The following is a 20,375-nucleotide window of genomic DNA, read 5'->3' as shown; positions in this document are numbered from 1 at the left end:
AACCACTGGACCACCAGGGAAGCACTCCCACCCCAGTTCTTGCACAAAGGGATTCTAGATTACATATGTTGCTGAGTTTTTCATATCCATGTACATATATTTAATAGTAAAAACACTAACCTTAAATATGTACAAGTAAGTCTATAAAAAATAAAGTTTTGTAGACTTTAGTAAGTCTTAAAACACAAAGATGATCATTTTGCTATTAAAACCTCAGCCTTCCTCATGAAGTACACTCTAGAGATATGTGATCAGTCATGGTACACAGCACACATCCTAAGCAGTTCAGAAAATAACTGGGGAAGCGAGTTCAATATAGTAAAAAGTTGCAATTGAAGTTATCCTTCAGAACAACTCAGGGGTAGACAATAGCGCCTTCACTAATTTCTTCATAGCCTCCAACATCAAATGAAAAGAAATTCTACCAGGACAGTAAGAGGGGAGTATAAAGATGGACCAACAGAAGGATAGTTCAGTTTAGCTGCTCAGTCATGTCCGACTCTTTGTGACCCCATGGACTGTGGCACACCAGGCTTCCCTGTCCATCACCAACTCCCAGAGCTTGCTCGAACTCATGTCCATTGAGTCGGTGATGCCATCCAACCATCTCATCCTCTGTCATTCCTTTCTCCTTCCACCTTCAATCTTTCCCAGCATCAGGGTCTTTTCCAATCAGTCAGTTCTTCCCAGCAAGTGGCCAAAGTATTGGAGTTTCAGCTTCAGCATCAGTCCTTTCAATGAATATTCAGGACTGACTTCCTTTACAATTGACTGGTTTGATCTCCTTGCAGTCCAAGGGACTCTCAAGGATCTTCTCCAACACCACAGTTTAAAAGCATCAATTCTTCGGCGCTCAGTTTTCTTTATAGTCCAACTCTCACATCCATATGTGACTACTGGAAAAACCATAGCTTTGACTAGACGGACCTTTGTTGGCAAAGTAATGTCTCTGCTTTTTAATATGCTGTCTAGGTTGGTCATAGCTTTTCTTCCAATTCCAAGGAGTAAGCGTTTTTTAATTTCATGGCTGCAATCACCATCGGCAGTGATTTTGGAGCCCCCCAAAATAAAGCCTCTCACTGTTTCCATTGTTTCCCCATCTATTTGCCATGAAGTGATGGGACCAGATGCCATGATCTTAGTTTTCTGAATGTTGAGCTTTAAGCCAACTTTTCCACTGTCCTCTTTCAACAAGAGGCTCTTTAGTTCTTCATTTTCTGCCATAAGTGTAGCGTCATCTGCGTATCTAAGTTTATTGATTTCTCCCAGCAATCTTGATTTCAGCTTGTGCTTCATCCAGCCTGGCATTTCGCATGATGGACTCTGCATAGAAGTTAAATAAGCAGAGTGACAATATACAGCCTTGACATATTCCTTTCTCGATTTGGAACCAGTCTGTTGTCCATGTCCAGTTCTAACTGCTACTTCTTGACCTGCATACAGATTTCTCAGAGGCAGATCAGGTGGTCTGGTATTCCCATCTCTTTAAGAATTTTTCATAATTTGCTGTGATCCACACAGTCAAAGGCTTTGGCATAGTTAATAAAGCAGAAGTAGATGTTTTTCTGGAACTCTCTTGCTTTCTAGTTTGATCTCTGGTTCCTCTCCCTTTTCCAAATCCAGCTTGAACATCTAGAAGTTCATGGTTCAGGTACTGTTGAAGCCTCATTTGGAGAGTTTTGAGCATTATTTTGCTAGTGTGTGAGATGAATGCAACTGTGCGGTAGTTTGAACATTCTTTGCCATTGCCTTTCTTTGGGATTGGAATGAAAACTGACCTTTTCCAGTCCTGTGACCACTGCTGAGTTTTCCAAATTTGCTGGCATATTGAGTACAGCACTTTAACAGTATCATCTTTTAGGATTTGAAAGAGCTCAGCTGGAATTCCATCACCTCCACTAGCTTTGTTCATAGTGATGCTTCCTAAGGCCCACTTGACTTCAGATTCCAGGATGTCTGGCTCTAGGTGAGTGATCACACCATCGTGGTTATCTGGGTCGTGAAGATCTTTTTTGTGCAGTTCTTCTGTGTATTTTTGCCACCTCTTCTTAATATCTTCTGCTTCTGTTAGGTCCATACCACTTGTGTTATTTATTGTGCCCATCTTTGCCTGAAATGTTCCCTTGGTATCTCTAATTTTCTGGAAGAGATCTCTAGTCTTTCCCAGTCTGTTGTTTTCCTCTATTTCTTTGCACTGATCACTGAGGAAGGCTTTCTTATCTCTCCTTGTTATTTTTTTGGAAATCTGCATTCAGATGTGTTTATCTTTCCTTTTCTCCTTTGCCTTTCAGTTCTCTTCTTGTCTCAGCTACTTGTAAGGCCTCCTCAGACAACCATTTTGCCTTTTTGCATTCCTTTTTCTTGGGGACGGTGTTGATCACTGCCTCCTGTACAATGTCATAAAACCTCCGTCTATAGTTCTTCAGGTACTCTGTCTGTCAGATCTAATCCCCTGAATCTATCTGTCACTTCTACTGTATAATCGTAAGGGATTTTATTTAGGTCATCCCTGAATGGTCTAGTGGTTTCCCCCACTTTCAGAAGGATAGGCTATCAATATTTTCCCCATTTGTCAAATTAAAACAGTGTGCATCCACCAAGGCATTAAAATGTCCCCCTGGTACTCCCTGGTCACACTCAGTGTGGTCCCCCGACCCCACCTCCAACACACACACATTTACATACACTACACAGAACAGGAAGACTCAACAAACCGCTTTTCAGCTTCAAGTTTATCCATCCTCTTCCAGAGACGGTTCACTAGTGCTTCTTGTTCTTGTTCCAAAGTATTTTCAAGGTCAATCTTCTCCCGTCTCAACTGGAGAAAAAGAAAGAAGTTTTACTGAGAATCGTAGGCCACTTTAACTTTGTTAATTAGATTTTTTGATTGGAACACTAGGCTCCCTTTCCATGGAGAAAACTGCAAAGAAACGGTCAATTTTCTGGCACAGACACCTTAAGTGCATTTAGTTCTTAAACTTTAATTGAGAAAACTGAGATACGTTCATTCTTTGATGTTAATGCTTAATTGCTCTCTGGTAGGTGGATCACAGTGGTTGCTTCAGCAGTTACTCAAGGCACATGGAAAGTCTTCCTTAAAGAGAGTTTGAGGAGCTTTGCTTACCAGTTGTCTCAGGACATAAGTGGATTTGTCTCCCTAGTCCTGCATGCATTTCAACATTAAACCAGAAAAGTTATACTTCCATTTACAGAAATAACTCCAACACTGAAGATAATTCTACCAAGTGGTTAATGGGTACAAAGAAATGTGTCCTAAGATATAAAAACATGTGCAAAAAGGATAAACACCACATTCACAATACTGGTTACTTCTGGGGAGGTGGGGAAGAAGGAAAATGTGATTTAGGGGAAGACAAACGGTTGCAGAGGGAACACCACACTGCATTCTACTTCATAAAAAGCAATTTGGGGAAGCAATTAACTTAATCTAACATATAAAGTGAAAGTGTTGAGTCGCTCAGTCCTGACTCTTTGGGACCCCATGGACAGTAGTTCTCCAGGCTCCTCTGTCCATGGGACTCTCCAGGCAAGAATACTGGAGTGGGTTGCCATGCCCTCCTCCAGGGGATCTTCCCTACCCAGGGATTGAAGCCGGGTCTCCCTCATTGCAGGCAAATTCTTTACTGTCTGAGCCAACACAGAACAACAAGCAGTAACTGAGACCAACAGCAGACACAGGGTAAGAGGGATGTCGCAGAGAACTGGGGAATCAGAAAGGTCTGCCCTCTGGGGACTTTTTTGGTTGGCCAAAAAGTTCGTTCAGGTTTTTCCATTACAGCTTGTGGGAAACCCAAATGAACTTATTGGCCAGGCCAATACCTTCTAGTAGTGGTGAAGACATTAAAAGAAACCATTTATATGTTTTAGTAGAGAGTGAGAGAGAGATGAAGAAAAAGAGGGCTGGTGATGGGACAGAAAGTGCCACGATCAACAGAGTTCACACCATCAGGAAGAAGGAAATGTGTGGTATCACTTTTTGTATACTTGTCTATCTGCTTGGGATATTAAGTAATTTTAACAGAAATCATTTTTTAAAAAGGGGGCAATGTTATATTACTGCTCCCATGCTGTCTCTTCAACCAACTGGAATTTATCTTTTCAACCACTGACTTAACAGATTATTTTTGATTGCACAGCTACACAGCTATCCAGGTATTAATAGCAGAGTTCACACTTCTTTAGCAGGTGAGAGGCAAGCTCCTCACTGAGCAAAGACCCCTGTGTAGACATAAAGTGAGACCAATTCCATGGACAAAATGCAGCTTTTTACAGCAACCAAAGCAGACATACCTTACTCCACCAGTCAACGAGCCAAGATCACACTGTCAACGGAAAACATAGCTTCACTGTATTTTCTTTGCATGGGCAAAGCGAGAGGAATCAGACTAAGCCGGAAGCATCCTGTGCAGTGAAGCTGGGAGCTGGCTAATGCACAAAAGCTCCTCAAGATATTAAACAGCTCCTTTTCCCCACAAGGAGGAAAAACCCAGGAACACCTCACAGAATTCCTATGAATCTTTGTGACCCTCTGACCACATTTTGGGCCAAGGTTTGAAGTACTGATACAATTCACAGTCGCCTACTCAAAGAAACAAAATGCCAAGTCATTACCCTTTAAGGACCCTACTGCCATGTTTAACTAAAACATGACAAGGGGTACTTGTTAGGTGAGAAAAAATTCAAGCAAGGCATCCTTTTGTAGTACAGATGCCTAGTAGAGAAACTAATGCCCAACGGCTTATTTTTAAGAGTAATTATGCACCATGCAAATCTATAACTCCAAAAAACAAAATCAAGACAAAGCTGTCTTTATCCACGTATGACTGACTCAGCATGTGGTTTTGAGGACGTACTAATCTGCTCTCAGGCTTCCCAGGTGGCGCTAATGGTAAAGAACCCTCCTGCATAGGCAGGAGACGTAAGAGATGCAGGTTTGATCCCTGGGTGGGGAAGATCCCCTGGAGGAGAGCATGGCAACCCACTCCAAGTATTCTTGCCTGGAGCTGGACAGAGGAGCCTGGAGGGCTATGGTCTATAAGATCAGAGAGTTGGACATGACTGAAGCGACTTAGGATGCACGCATGCAATCTGCCCTCATCTACGAAATGAGAAGGCTGGCCTCAATGACATCTGAGGTCCCTTCCAGGGCCACCCATTCTATCATTCTCTGTCAATCTCAAGACGGCACCGGTCTCAGTCCGCACTAGTTCTGTTGAGATTTTTAGAAACAGAAGCAGCAAAAGAAATCATCTAAATCCACTCTTTCATTTGAGAGCTGAGGAACCATTGATTCAGGGAAAGTGATGCTGCCAGCAGAGGGATGGGGATCAGTCACCGTGGTGACCAAAGCAGCTGGGTCCCATCTAACCAGCAAGTTCAGAGCATCTGGAGGGGCAGAGAGGATCTGGGGTAAATTATCCAGTAGTTCTTAGAAGTAGTGGAGCAGGGGGTACCTTAGTGAGTCCAAGAGTATGCAGGAGCAGATAAGAAAGCAGGAAAAACAGAAGTTGAACATGAATCTCAGCTTCTTTTTGGTACCAGTTAGTAGAGCTATGTGTGAGAGTGTGTGTGTGTGTGTGTCTGTTAAGTCACTTCAGTTGTGTCCAACTCTTTGCAACCCTATGGACTGTAGCCTGCCAGGCTCCTCTGTCCATGGGATTCTCCAGGCAAGAGTAATGGAGTGGGTTGCTATGTCCTCTTCCAGGGGAGCTTCCCGACCCAGAGACTGAATCCATGTCTCATATCTCCTGCACTGGCAGGCAGGTTCCTTACCACTAGTGCCACCTGGGAAGCCTGTTAGTAGAAACCCGAGTTTCACCCTCCGGAGGCCTTGGTTCACTGAAGTGGGCAGAAAATTGATAGCTGGTTGCCACATGAAGAACTTCAGAACCTCCCGAAGTTCTTTATCAGTGCTGCCCTTCCACCTCCTGTCCATCTAATCCCACAGCCTATTTATTTACAGCCAAAGAGTATAAACCAGGACTGCTGTTTCCGACCTAAGTAGATTTTCAGTGCTTGCATTGCCGTGATATCAAACAACCCTCAGATCTGACAGCGTGTGTTAAACTGACAGGGTACTGAGTCAAAAATTCTTGCTGGAATGGAAACACCAGCTCAGTGCTGCTCTCGTTGCTTCTACAATGCTTATCTCCATCTGTAACAGTCTTCCCTATCTCCTTTTAAATTCAGTGTTCATGCCACAAGTACCCACTCTTCCATTACCAAACATCAAATTCTCAAGCAAACCCAAGCCCCTGCTGACTACACTGTCTATGAGCGTGCAGCACCAGTGGATACAGCCGATTTGTAGAATATTCATTTGAAGGGTGGCTGTGTAATTAAGTCAGGTCAATGGACTGTCAGCCAAACTCCTTACTCGTCTTCAGTAGCTCTTCCTCCCACTGCAAGTTAATTAACATTGCACCAAGAGTTCTTATTATGTTTCCTAAATAAATAACTTCTTTAATGGATAAACTTAAGTGTATAAAAGTAAAGCTGGCTCATTTGAATTCACAGCCCTTCTCAGTGGGCTGACACTCACCACCCAAAAAGCAGAGAAAGCAGGGGGCAGCCAAGAGACAGCTCCAACATTACTGCACTTCTCTCTCAGTGGAACATTTTCCCACTTACAGAGGACCCGGATGCTCGCAGAGGTCAGGGAAGGACTACGTGGCAAAAAAGCCTGATGAGAACTTTAGCATGACCATGTGCTCAACTAGAGAATTTTGAAAGGTTTTAGTGGATCATTTCAATCTACTTTGAAAAGTTTTAGTCTGACCACCAAATTACCATCATTCCTATGTGAAAATATATTTTGAACTCCAAACATTTGACTTAAAAACCCAATTTTGGAAGGCAGCCCATGACAGCTCTTCCCATAACAGGCAGCCCATGACAACCACCCGTTCTATGTGCACCAGAAACATACAGAGAAGGGAATTCCCTTGCGGTCCGGTAGCTAGGACTCCACTATGTTGCTGAGGACCCAGGTATGGTCCCTGGTTAGGGAACTATGATCCTACATGCTGTGTGGTGTGGCCAAAAAAAAAAAAAAAAAGAACAGAAAATATATATATACTGATAAAAAGACACACAAAAAAATCACAAAGAATAGCAAGATAAATAGGGTTGGCCCTTGGGTGAAAGTATTAACAATATTGGTGATAATTTATCTTCATATCTTTTCCTGCTCCCACACAATTTTTAAAAATATTTATGTATTTTGGCTCTTTTGGGCTTCCTAGATGCAGCTCAAAGGCTTGGCTGCCTTATGGCACATTCCTTCGTGGGGAAGTAAAGAACTGCCTTAGTTCCCCACCCAGGGATCAAATCCGCATCTCCTGTATTGGCAGGTAGATTCTTAACCCGTGGACCACCAGGGAAGTCTGCCCCACACAATTTTTTAATGAACATTTACTATGCTTATAACAAAAAAATGGGAAGACAGTCAATCTTACAAATTAACAATTTCTTAATTTAGGATATTAATTCACATATCTAAAACACAGAATGAATTCATATACTCTTAAGAGGAGAAATTATACTGAAGGCTCAGCTAGTTATCTGGAAGACTGAGAATCTTCCAGAGAGCCTTGAGTTATTAACCTTCTTTACCACAGCTTGTGCATCTGTATAAAAATTAGATTTGTTCTTTGAAATGGGTATAACTTCAGGACAATAGTAATACCTTATTAATATTTAATATATGAAAAGTGACACTTTCATAGTTTACCAGCTCAATAAATTTTGCTTTTGTTCAGTGATATTGAAAAATGAAGGTCTTTTATGAAACAGATACACATAATTAGTCATATTTATATGGTTTCCAGGCTCAAGTTTCCATCACTTTGACATCAGTACAATATTATACAAATTTGCATAATGGGTTCATAATTTTAGGGGACTCTTTTACCAAATAATTACCATCATTGGAAAGCAAGCAGGTTTCAAAGTCTTGGGTATACAGGATTTTTTTGCCACATCAAGAACACAGTGGAGAAATCCTTGGGAAAGAACACATACCACAGTGCACGCTGCAAATACACTGTCACATCAGGGGCTACCTTCAGTTCATCATCATCTAAAATAAGCCTCTGTGAGAGACAAATATCATGTATCAGGCGGAATTCAAAAAGGATACAAATCAACTGATTTACAAAAACAGACTCACAGACATAGTAAACTTATCATTACTAAAGAGGGAAGGTTGGGGGAGGGATAAATTAGGAATTGTGGGTAATATATAGATGCAGGATTTAGCCATTTGCCACATACGTTTAGCTAAGGAGAATACCTTTTCTAAGTCACCCACCAAATTCTTGTTCTTTTTTTTTTTTTTTAATGGACTTCGTGAAATGAACTTATGGTTGCTGGAGGGAAGGAATAGTTAGGGACTTTGGGAAAGTCATGCACGCACTGCTCTATTCAAGATGAATAACCAACAAACACCCACTGTACAGCACATGGAACTCTGCTCAATGTCACGTGCCATCCTGGATGGGAGGAGGGTTTGGGGGAGAATGGCTATATGTATATATATGGTTGAATCCCTTCACTGTTCACCTGAAAGTACCACAACATTATTAATCGGCTATACCCCAATCAAAATAAAAAGTTTAAAGTTATAAAGAACTGACCTCATACATTCTAATTACAAGCAACTAGAAAGTCTCAGTACAGTATCTCTGGATTCTATTGCCTTTACTGTACGTAGCACACCCATGCCCTACAATTTCACAGGCAAAGTCTTTACCACCAGTGCATGACCAGGAACATACATGGTTGGATCATGGTGAGGTACCTCTTTCTTTGTAAAGAAAACTCATTTTTAATTTTGTCCCTGCCATCATCTGTTCAAACTGATGCACAGGCAAATGTTATCTGGGTGCTTCAAAATAATACCTGACAAGATGGAACACAGTCTTGGTACTTAATTGAAACAAGGCCTAAGGAAGGACTTCTTTCATTTCATATCCTGTGGAGGGACTTAAATCTGTGTCCTGGACAGAGCTCAATGTCTGCTCTCACAGGTGTGGAGGGGAGGACCCTCAGCTGGCTTCATCACACTCTGACAGCTCCTCAATTACACATCAACTGAAGAGAGAGCCTGTTGAAGCTCCTTCAGTACCACCTACTACTGCCCCTGGCTTGTTTACTATCAAGGCACAAACTCTCACTTACATTCCAGTATGCTCTGAGGCTTTTCTCCACCTCTCCCTGATAAGCAGTTAGGCAGGGCTTCCCTGGTAGCTCAGACAGTAAAGAATCTGCCTGCAAGGTGGCGGACCTGGGTTTGATCCCTGGGTTGGGGAGATCACCGGAGGAGGGCATGGCAATCTATTCTAGTATATTTACCTGGAGAATCCCATGGACAGAAGAGCCTTCGGACATGACTGAATGACTAAGCAAAACACAGCACGTGTCTGTACTTGACCTTCAGGTGACCCACCTATCTTCAAGGATTTGCTACAAATCCCCATCAAGCTGACTTCAGAGTTTACCATGATTATGTCTGGCTGTGTACCTTGTCTGAAATGTGAAGACACAGGTTGTAATATTTTACTTTACAAAATTAAAAGCAGGGCAGCAAATGACAATACACTATTATTCAGTTCAGTTGCACAGTCATGTTGGACTCTTTGTCATCCCATGGACTACAACACACCAGGCCTCCCTGTCCATCACCAACTCCCGGAGCTTGCTCAAATTCATGTCCATCGAGTCGGTGATGCCATCCAACCATCTCATCCTCTGTCGTCCCCTTCTCCTCCTGACTTCAATTGTTCCCAGCATCAGGGTCTTTTCCAGTCAGTCAGTTCTTCCCATCAGGTGGCCAAAGTATTGGAGTTTCAGCTTCAGCATCGGTCCTTTCAATGACTATTCAGGACTGACTTCCTTTATGATTGACTGGATTGATCTCCTTGCAGTTCAAGGGACTCTCAAGAACCCTCCCCAACATCACAGTTCAAAAGCATCAATTCTTTGGTGCTCTGCTTTCTTTATAGTTCAACTCTCACATCCATACATGGCTACTGGAAAAACCATAGCTGTGACTACATGGACCTTTGTTGGCAAAGTAATGTCTCTGCTTTGTAATATGCTGTCTAGGTTGGTCATAGCTTTTGTTCCAAGGAACAAGCATCTTTTAATTTCATGGCTATAGTCACTATCTGCAGTAATGTTGGAGCCCCATAAATAAAGTCTCTGTTTCCATTGTTACCCCATTTATTTGTCATTAAGTGATGGGACCAGATGCCATGCTCTTAGTTTTTTGAATGTTGACTTTTAAGCCAACTTTTTCATTCTCCTTGTTCATGTTCATCAAGAGGCTCTTCAGTTCCTTTTCGCTTCCTGCCATAAGGGTGGAGTCATCTGAGTATCTGAAGTTGTTGATATTTCTCCCGGCACTCTTGATTCCTGCTTGTGCACCATCCAGTCCAGCGTTTCGCATGATGTGCTCTGCACAGAAGTTAAATAAGCAGGGTGACAATATACAGCCTTGACATGTTCCTTTCCCAATTTGGAACCAGTCTGCTGTTCCATGTCCAGTTCTAACTGTTGCTTCTTGACCTGCATACAGATTTTTCAGGAGGCAGATCAGGTGGTCTGGTATTCCCATCTCTTTAAGAACTTTCCAGTTTGCTGTGATCCACACAGTCAAAGTCTTTGGTGTCATCAATAAAGCAGAAGCAGATGTTTTCTGGAACTCTCTTGCTTTTTCCATGATCCAACGGATGTTGACCATTTGATCTCCGGTTCCTCTGCCTTTTCTAAAACCAGCTTGAACATCTGGAAGTTTACGGTTCACGTACTGTCGAAGCCTGGCTTGGAGAATTTTGAGCATTCATTTGCTAGTGTGTGAGATGAGTGCAATTGTGAGGTAGTTTGAGCATTCTTTGGCATTGCCTTTCTTTGGGATTGGAATGAAAACTGACCTTTTCCAGTCCTGTGGCCACTGCTGAGTTTTCCAAATTTGCTGGCATGTTGAATGCAGCACTTTAACAGCATCATCTTTTAGGATTTGAAAGAGCTCAGCTGGAATTCCATCACCTCCACGAGCTTTGTTCATAGTGATGTTTCCTAAGGCCCACTTGACCTCACATTCCCGGATGTCTGGCTCTAGGTGAGTGATCACACCATCGTGGTTATCTGGGTCGTGAAGATCTTTTTTGTGCAGTTCTTCTGTGTATTCCTGCCACCTCTTCTTGATATGTTCTGCTTCTCTTAGGTCCACACTATTTCTGTCCTTTATTGTGCCCATCTTTGCATGAAGTGTTCCCTTGGTATCTCTAATTTTCTTTACTATTGTTAGATGACACTTATTAGTGTTATTACCTGTGTTAGACAACACTATATATTGTTAACAACATTATCCCTTGGTATCTCTAATTTTCTCTACTATTGTTAGACACATTATTATTCGTGTTATTACTAGCGTTAGACAACAGTGTGCATTTTTCACTACTCTATTGTTGGAGGAAAAAGACAAAGGTAAGGAAGATGATGAAAAACATGAATAGCAGTTGTTGGAGGCGGGGACTGTAGTCTAGGTGATATTTTTTCATGTTTGTACTTCCATGTTTAGGTTTTCCACATTTTCTTGAAAGCCCAATGGATTAGTCTTATAACTAAGAAAGTTTAAGACTTCCATCATTTGAGATGAGTCTGTGAAATCAAACTTCAAAAGATGCACAGGGGTCACCAAGTTTCCTCTGTGCACGTGTGTGTGCTAAGTCGCTTCAGTCGTGTCCAACTCTGCGACCCTAGGGACTGTAGCCCAACAGGTTTCTGTGTCGATGGGGCTCTCCAGGCAAGAATACTAGAGTGGTCTGCCATTCCCTTCTCCAAGGGATCTTCCCCACCCAGGGATCGAAACTGCGTCTCCTGTACTGGCAGGCAGGTTCTTTACCCAGGAAGCCCCAAGTTTCCTCTCCTTAATGCAAATGAAGGCTCGTGGAACATGGTTGTTCTCTGAAGAGCTCCTGCAACACAGCCTGCCAGGGCAGCCGCCAGCATGAATGGAATTCTAACTAAAACCAGTATACCCACGTTACCCATGAACTGAGGAAATATCTTATTCCAACTTAAAAAAAAAAATCAACCAATCAAAGATGCAGACCTGAACACAAGCCACTAGCCACTCAATTAGCTGCTAAGTCACAAGGACAACAGATGATCTGTGTAACTCACTAGAATTAGTCATTGCAGCCACTAAAAATAAGCAGCATCAGAATTGTATGTGGACTGCTTGTGACATCAGTTGGCTTGTATTACCCGCTAGACAAGTAAGGCAGAAAGGCCGTCTTATATTCTTAACTCAGAACCATTGTACTAAGAGCTAGAAAGCGACAATGTTCCTTTCTTCTTTGTGGAACTTAAAATACACAAAATGTTTCCTTATTACCTTTTTAAAAAAGTGAACCAAAAAAAAGACTGTACTTCCCTGATAGTCCAGTAGTTAAGAATCCACCTGCCAAAGCAGGGGACGCAGGTTCAACCCGTGGTTCGGGAAGATTCTACATGACGTGGAGCAAGTAATCCCGTGCTCCACAACTACTGACCCAAATGTTGCAACAAGGGAAGCCACTGCAATGAGAAGCCTGCACACTGCGCCTGAGCAGCCCCTGCTCCCCTCGACTAGAGAAAGATCACGCAGCAAGAAGGCCCAGTGCAGCCATAAACAGAGACATAAAGAGAACAACACAACAAAAAATTACTTGTTGAGGATTGAAATTCATTCTAAAGCCTTGCTTCTAGGATAAAGTTATATATGGTGATGGACACTGGGAGAAGTGGGTGTTGCCCCTGGAAGCTGGGGTCTTCTCAAACCTCTGCAGTCACCTGACGTTGGCTAGTGGCTGAAGGTAACCACTGGGCACCTTCCAACACTGAGGCCTGCAAGAGTCGTCGTACGGCTACGTGGCTGCCTCTGCAAGACACGCACTGTAAAGACAAGGGTATGCCCTCAAAGACACCACACGTGCAGACTGCCGAAGCCCCGTCTCTTCCCCTGCCCAGTGACAAAGAAGAGGGATTCAATTTTACATCTCCATCTCTTCTGTGTTCTCAGCACCTCTGTGCCATCCAGAACCTCTATCCACTGTTTACTGCGTAGCTTTCCCATTTCCGTCTCCTCACACTTCCTTGCTCCTGCAGCAAGCCTGGCCTTGGGTTTATCCAAGTCCATTACCCATGCCCTGAACCAACCTGACCCTACACTGCCTTTTGAAGTACAAATGACAGCTCTCCAGTAACCTGTCCAAATCCACACTTTATTTAAACTCTTCCAACAAAGCAGTGCTAAGGCACTGGACCCAAAGGATAAATGCCTTCAAATAGCTTTTAGTTCTAAAAATGTGTTGTCAGAGACAAGAGCAAAGGCATGACCACATATATATCTGCATAATGAGTAATATAACACCTGTCTTGGCTCTTCTTATAGTAACTTTAATATAGGGTATATTATATTATACAGACTATGACATATATAGTAAATATAATACAGATGACCACAAGAGAGGATCAGAGCATACCCACGGAAACACAGAAGAGATTCGTTTCTACTGTAGAACATAAATGTTCTCTCCAAACACAGACTAAAATTACTTGTAGCTAAACAAAACAGAGTGAAATCCCCAACATTTAATCATCCTAGATATACCCAAAAGAAAGGGGGCCATGTCTTATGATGATGTTACATTTCTCCATCTTAATTAAAACAAGGACTTGATGTAATGACCTCTATGGGAAAACAATCTAAAAAAGAGTAGATGTATATGTATGTATAACTGACTCACTTTGCTGTATACCTGAAACACAATATTGTAAATCAACTATACGCCAATAAAAAAAGTTTTTAATTAAAAAAATAAAATACAGACTTGATATCCCACAAACACTTTCACTTTTTTTCACTTCATCCCACATCTGAAGTTAAGTTTCCAGTTAAGTTACAGTGTACACGTTTCATTGTGGAAATCCACTTCTTTAGTGTTGAGGTCTGATATGAGTCTTACAGTGGACTAAATCATTAACTGGGGAGAAGATATAACTTGTGCCTAGTTTTCAAAGCATTTAGTTACTGAAGTTTCCAATGAGCCTTAACACGGGGAAGCCATCCATCCTCTCTCCCTTCTCTTTCTGACTCTACCTCCACCTTGTGGCCACAGCTAAACTTTGGGGGTCAGGGTTCCAAAGTCTCCTCTGGAATCTATGAGCAAATACAAGGTAGAAGCCGCTTCCATTACTGAGAGCCATCACAGAGAAGGTGTTGACCAAGTCAAGTTCTCACAGTACCAACCAGGGTGAGAATTCCACTTGGTCACATCTTGATTAACAATTACCAGAAACAAGTTTGTGGGATGTCAGGGGCTTTTCAAAACTAATGTGAATGGAACTGGCTACCATCTATCCTGGAAATTAAACAGGAGAACTTTGGAACAAGATGTTTTTAAGCTATGAGAGGTGGAGGAGTAGTCTTCTAAATTTGGAAACTGCATCTAAATTCCCAAGAGGAACAGTAGGACTAGATTACTCTGGATTTTTGCAAAATAGCCAGCCCGTGGAAATGGAACTTTTTTGTTCTTTAACCTAGAAGGAATGGAAAAAAATTTCAAGGCCATTATTCAAAGTCTTGGAAATCACCATAACCCATCCTTTGATATAGGTAGATAGAGGAATAACGCAAAAAAAAAAAAAAGGTCAGTGCAATTAGTTTAAAATAAATGCTCACTTTCTCTTACACCTGATAATCCCACAACAATTCAGTCTCAAGTACAGTGATGAAATGAGAATCGTCCTGAGGGTGATTCAAAAACCAATTAGCATGGACTAAGCTCCACATATGAAAGACGCTAAAGTTGCGATAAATCAGACAACTTTGCACAGAAGCCTTGGCCAAATCATCAAAATGATAATTGGGATCCAAATCATGAAGAGCTAGAAAATGTCAATATACTGAATTTTACATGGAAACCGGGTAGCAGTACACTATGCTTGGTCTCTTCCAACTTCAGGAAAATAAATTAGCGTGGGAACAGCATTAGGGACACTTGGGCCAGAGACACCAGGAACTTCTGTCTGGCACGCCAAGCCGGCAGGACCGACAACGGCGGGCCACGATTCTGGGCCCAGCCTGGCCTCCTAAGGCAAACACTAACGTCTACCAAGGGCGATGCACAGACGGACTGTGCACTGGTGCTTTCCACCTTTTGCACCTTTCTCAGCTTGCCACTCCTGATTGGAGCTTGTGCTTCTCTTGTTTACAAATGGCAAACTTGGACCCCCGCGAAGTTAATGAAGTTAATGCAAGGCCACAAAACTAACTAGTGGCTGAACCAGGATGAGTGACTGAGTCTAGGACTCCATACCTGTATCAACAAATCTAGGTGGGAAAAGACAAGGTTCATACAAGGTTGCTAATAATTCAAAGACAAAAGTGCTAATTGTTCTGAAGAACCCTTGAAAGAGAAGTTTTTGCTCCACAGTGCCACTGTCTCAAGAACTTTCACAGAAGGGATCCTGTGGTTCAAAACATATTCTTCCCTCTTTTGCAAAAGGAACCTAACATTTCCTGCCTATAAATCAATACACCACAATATATCTCTTGAAACCTTATTAGTTGTGGTTGAAAAGAACAAAAGAGCACAAGAGAGTAAGGAGGTGCTATGCAGAACTGTCAATGCATACTTTAGACAGGAAGTCCCCACAGTGTGAAGAAAAAGTTGAAAAATGTTTTTCACTGATATTCCACAGAACCTTTTAAAGTCTGAAAGAACAGTTGATGATATGAGAAAAAAAAAAAAAGAACTATCCTAATTAAGGATAGAGAGAGAGAACCATACATTTTTACCTGTTCTAAGGTAAGCTGTTTAGAAATGGTATCATTCTCCAGTTTTTTAATTTTCTTCATCAGTTTGTTGACCTGGAATTCCTGCTCCTGCTCAAGATGCTGTTCTAGTTCAGCTTTCTCATGCTGCAACTGGAAAATGAAAAAAAAAACACAGATGTGGAAATCAAGACACTCAAAAGCCATGATAATGCTGGCTCTAAAAGCTGGTTAAACCAAGTATAGGAGGTCATCATAAAAGTTACCTTACTCATTTCTCTCGTATATCCAAATGTACACCTAATAACCCGCTCCTGATTCCTCTAACTTATAACCAAAATAATCAGAGTGCATAATCAGAGGCACTTGTCTGTCTGTATGTATACATATATATGTGTGTGTGTATATATACACACATATATATGTGTGTGTGTGTATATATATGTATATCAGAACATCAAACCATGATTAAACACCAATTTCAATTTTGAAGAACATGTAAGTGGTTGTCTCTGTAGGGAAGAACTGGGGATGAGGAAAAGAAGGAAACGTACTTTTCAGCACATATATAACCCTTGGAGACTTGAAAATTTTTATACCTTGGCCATAAAAAATATTTAAAAAATAGAAAATTTGCAACTGTCAGTTTTTATTAAATGAATTACAGTTTACTTGCATTCATGCAATTTACTTGCTTTTATACAATGTACATAGAGAGGGAAGAGAAATTACAATCACAAAAAATACCTGGTAAAGTATTCTGAATGCTATTTATGAGTGTACTAGTAAGCATACTTGGCAAAAATCAGTATAAATAATTAATTTCTTGTAATGAGACCAACTTCACACCTTCTACATCTTTTCTGAAAACCAAGAGGGAAAGCCTCTTATTTATGCAATTAAAAAATAAGGTTATGGGGTCACTGCAAAAGAAATCTTTAAAAAATGTACTCCAAACTTCAAAACCAAAAGAGAATAAAAGAAATTCAATGACACACAACTGGGGTCCTCATGAATCACTGTGCCTTATTTCCAATGTTCTCAGTTGGGAGGGGCTATTGATTCATAGTAGGGGTTAATAGGAATGAGCCACAGGGCCTGATATTTTCAGAACTACAGGCAAATTAAGCAAAAGCTATTAAACACAATGAAGCACACAGTTTGATTTTGAGGTCTAAGATGACCAATGCTCCCTAATTCTACCTCCAAAACCATTTCTTCAGGCAGGCACTGCATACCATGCTCATATTAGGCAGGCATGACACCTCCATATCTAATGTGATAAAACAGGTTACCAGACCAAGGTAACTCAGCTGGAACGTGGCAGAGCCTGGGGCCCAAACCATGCTCTAAACTCTAAACCAGAGTCCTCCTACCCGATCCTGAGCAAATCTGAGGGGCTGGCTAAACACTCTTCCATCCACAAGTGCCTAGTGCGCCCCTGGCGTTCGGAAGATTAAATGGCTAAATACAGACATGGATGCTTGCCCAGGGAAAGCTATGTCTCTTTGTGAACCCGTAGAGGGTGCATTGGACAAGAGAGAGAGCTCAGTGGGCCTAAAAACCTCAAAAGGTTATACTTAATCATCTCCTCAATTGAAACAATTTCCATTGCTTTGAAAGTACCATACTTGGTGTTTAAAAAGAAAACAAAAATGTTCAAAATCTGACATCTGTCTTTCAACATGGGAAATGTTGACTAAACAGATGCTGGTTTTCCTCCAACTGTTTTTTACATGCAACTCCAAAAGAGCTGGTCAACCTTGAAGGGACTCAAAAAGCAAGCAGATGTGAAGAGGTGCTTACAGTGACAAGTCTATTTTTAGCTAGCTCATTAAAATTCAGGTTCTGGAAGATCAAGCAGTAATTAAAGGAACTAAGAGGAATGGTCAGAGAGTGAGAACAGTTCTCAGCATTTCAGACACAAAGGCCCCCAGTGGGACAGGCATCAGTTATGAGGGGAAAAAGGCAGAACGAGCACCTCTTCATCTCACTCTTGCATTCTTTAAAAATTACCTGTGTGGTGTGTCTTCCTTCCACCTGCACAGTAGAGGCAGAAGGGAGTGAAATCTATAGTTAAGACATTATCTTTGCCCTAAAATACTTTATGAATGCTAAGCTTAAATGATATCTACTGGTTTAAGAAAAATGAACTTTTTGTCTTAAAACTTTTAAACCTTTTGCATAGTTTTCTTTAAATATTAGATGTGTTTTCTTCCAATATGGTTTTTAAAATACTGGCTGCGCCATTCTCAGTTGTGGCATGCAGGATCTTGGCTGCATCCTGTGTGATTTTTCACTGTACAGGGATTCTCTAGTTGCGGTGCACGGGCTTAGCTGCTCCATAGCATGTGGGATCTTAGTTCCCCGACCATGGATCGAACCTGTGTCCCCTGCATTGCAGGCTGGATTTTCAACCATTGGACTACCAGGGAAGTCTCTCCAATATGTTTTCAACTGCTGCCACTTTTATTTCAAAGAGCCTCCTTCTTCCCTTTTTTTTAGTGTTATACTTGTGCTCTTAAGTAAATTAAAATAATAAAGAGAAAGTGGTCATTGCTCAGTTGTGTCCATCTCTTTGCAACCCCATGGACCATAGCCCACCAGTCTCCTCTGTCCGTGGAATTCTCCAGGCAAGAATACTGGATGGAGTGGGTAGCCATTTCCTTCTCCAGGGGATCTTCCCAACCCAGGGATCAAACCTGAGTCTCCTGCATTGCAGGTGGATTCTTTACCATCTGAGCTGCCAGGGAAGCCCCAAACAATAAAGAATGCAATCTAATGTCAAAAAATCTCTCCCCTGACCCAGGCAGCAATTTGTCACAGAATTATTAATCTAAGCAAAGATTCTCATTGTCCTAGAGGAAAAGACTCACAGACAGATGGTCTAACACCATCAATAACTGATAAGGTATTTCCTTTAAGAATACTGATTCAGCTAGTAATGAAATCTAGAAAAGCTCTCAATTTTAAAAGGCTTTTTCCTTTCAAGAGCTATACCCAAAGGAAAATGTGATGATGAAGCTGTCATTACCAGAACTCAAACGAGGTCCCTGGGTTGTACAAACCATTTGGAAAATATCAAGCCATCCTGAGATATAACTCAGCCAAACACTCACAGTTTTCAACATCCCCCAAAGACAGACCTGGAACAAACAGCTTTGCTGCCTGTTTTGTTCGGCCATCTCTCAGGTGACAGGCAATTTAGGGGCAGGGCACAGAGTTAGTGTTCCAAACAGAACACTAGAAACAGAAAATCTGGTTCTTCCTTGGAACCAAGAAACCACCAATAAAAAGAGAAATACAGCAATAAATACAAAAACAACCCCCCAGAACAATCATGAGAAGAGAATTAAAATGGGCAAGAAGAGAGGCCAGAGTTTTCCTCACGACAATGCACCTGAGAAAATTTCAGAAATTATTTGTTTCAAACAGATACATGTAAATTCAAGCTATTTGGCCCCAACAGGACTTGAACCAACACCCTGAATCCATCTATTTTATTTTATTTTTGTTTTTTTATTTGGCTGCACCTCATGGCATACAGGATTTTAGTTCCCCAACCAAGGATAGAACTCATGCCCCATGCAGTGGAAGCAGGAAGCCCTAACTACCGGACCGCCAGGGAATTCCCTCCACCTGCTTGTTTTAAAGCTGTAGTCCATGACATCATAAACAAAAACCGTAAAAGGAAGACTGGTTTAGGTGACCCGGGACATATCAGAGATGATTTCCTGGTGACTCAGTGGTAAAGAATCTGCCTTCAGTGGAGGAGACCCAGGTTGGATGCTATGGTTGGGAAGATTCCCTGGAGAAGGGAATGGCTACCCACTCCAGTATTCTTGCCTGAAGAATCCCACGGACAGAGGAGCCTGGCGGGCTACGGTCCATGCGGTCACAAAGAGTCAGACACGACTGAGTGACTAACACTTTCACTTTTCAGGACCTATCAGAAAAACTAAACTCCAGTTTCATTACTGAGTAGCATCTTCAACATGGGCATACAATTTAAGCCATGATTTGAAATTTTTAATCAAAGGTCTAAATGTCGTAAGCAATTCTTAATCTTACTAATCAGGTCAGAGATCCTAAACTGGAACAAAAATCATTCAAACTGAGAAGTAAACAGGCAAGTAAATTCTATTAATGTGTTTGGAAAAAAAACCAAGAACTCATTTGCTTGCCTTTAATATATCTAAAGTAAAATGCTTAGGTAGATTAAAATTTGTCGTCAGAATCAGCATTTTCTGTAAAATATACTTCTTACAAAGTCAATCTCACAGATTACAGGAGAGCTTTAGAACTGTTAACCGTGCAATATATTGTACCATTAACAACAAGAAACCTTGGAGAATGGAAATTACATAACTGACGATCCATAAGCAGCACATTTACAATGGAATTAGGGTTATATAAATAAAGATTTGCTCCTTGGGATTCAGCATGAAAAATATATTAACATAAGTGAAAAAGCCATAAGCAAAAACACAACTACAAACCTGGAAATTTCTAAGCACTCAAATGTGAG

General features: G+C 41.4%; 1 protein-coding gene across 1 annotated transcript in view; it reads right to left on the bottom strand.

Moving 5' to 3' along the window:
- LOC120865110 (coiled-coil domain-containing protein 6) overlaps positions 1-20,375 on the bottom strand; it is a gene marked incomplete at its 5' end in the record, with an annotated part of 58,971 nt that overhangs the window by 25,754 nt on the left and 12,842 nt on the right. The window contains 2 exons of the mRNA XM_040242120.1: positions 2,715-2,818; positions 15,872-16,000. Coding sequence (XP_040098054.1) covers positions 2,715-2,818; positions 15,872-16,000 — 233 coding nt within the window. The remainder of the gene's footprint in view (positions 1-2,714; positions 2,819-15,871; positions 16,001-20,375) is intronic.

Source organism: Oryx dammah, unplaced genomic scaffold, assembly GCF_014754425.2.
Source record: "Oryx dammah isolate SB20612 unplaced genomic scaffold, SCBI_Odam_1.1 HiC_scaffold_6, whole genome shotgun sequence".
NCBI lineage: Eukaryota > Metazoa > Chordata > Mammalia > Artiodactyla > Bovidae > Oryx > Oryx dammah.
The sequence above is the reverse complement of the archived record's forward strand: the minus strand, read 5'-3'. Positions and strand labels throughout refer to the sequence as shown.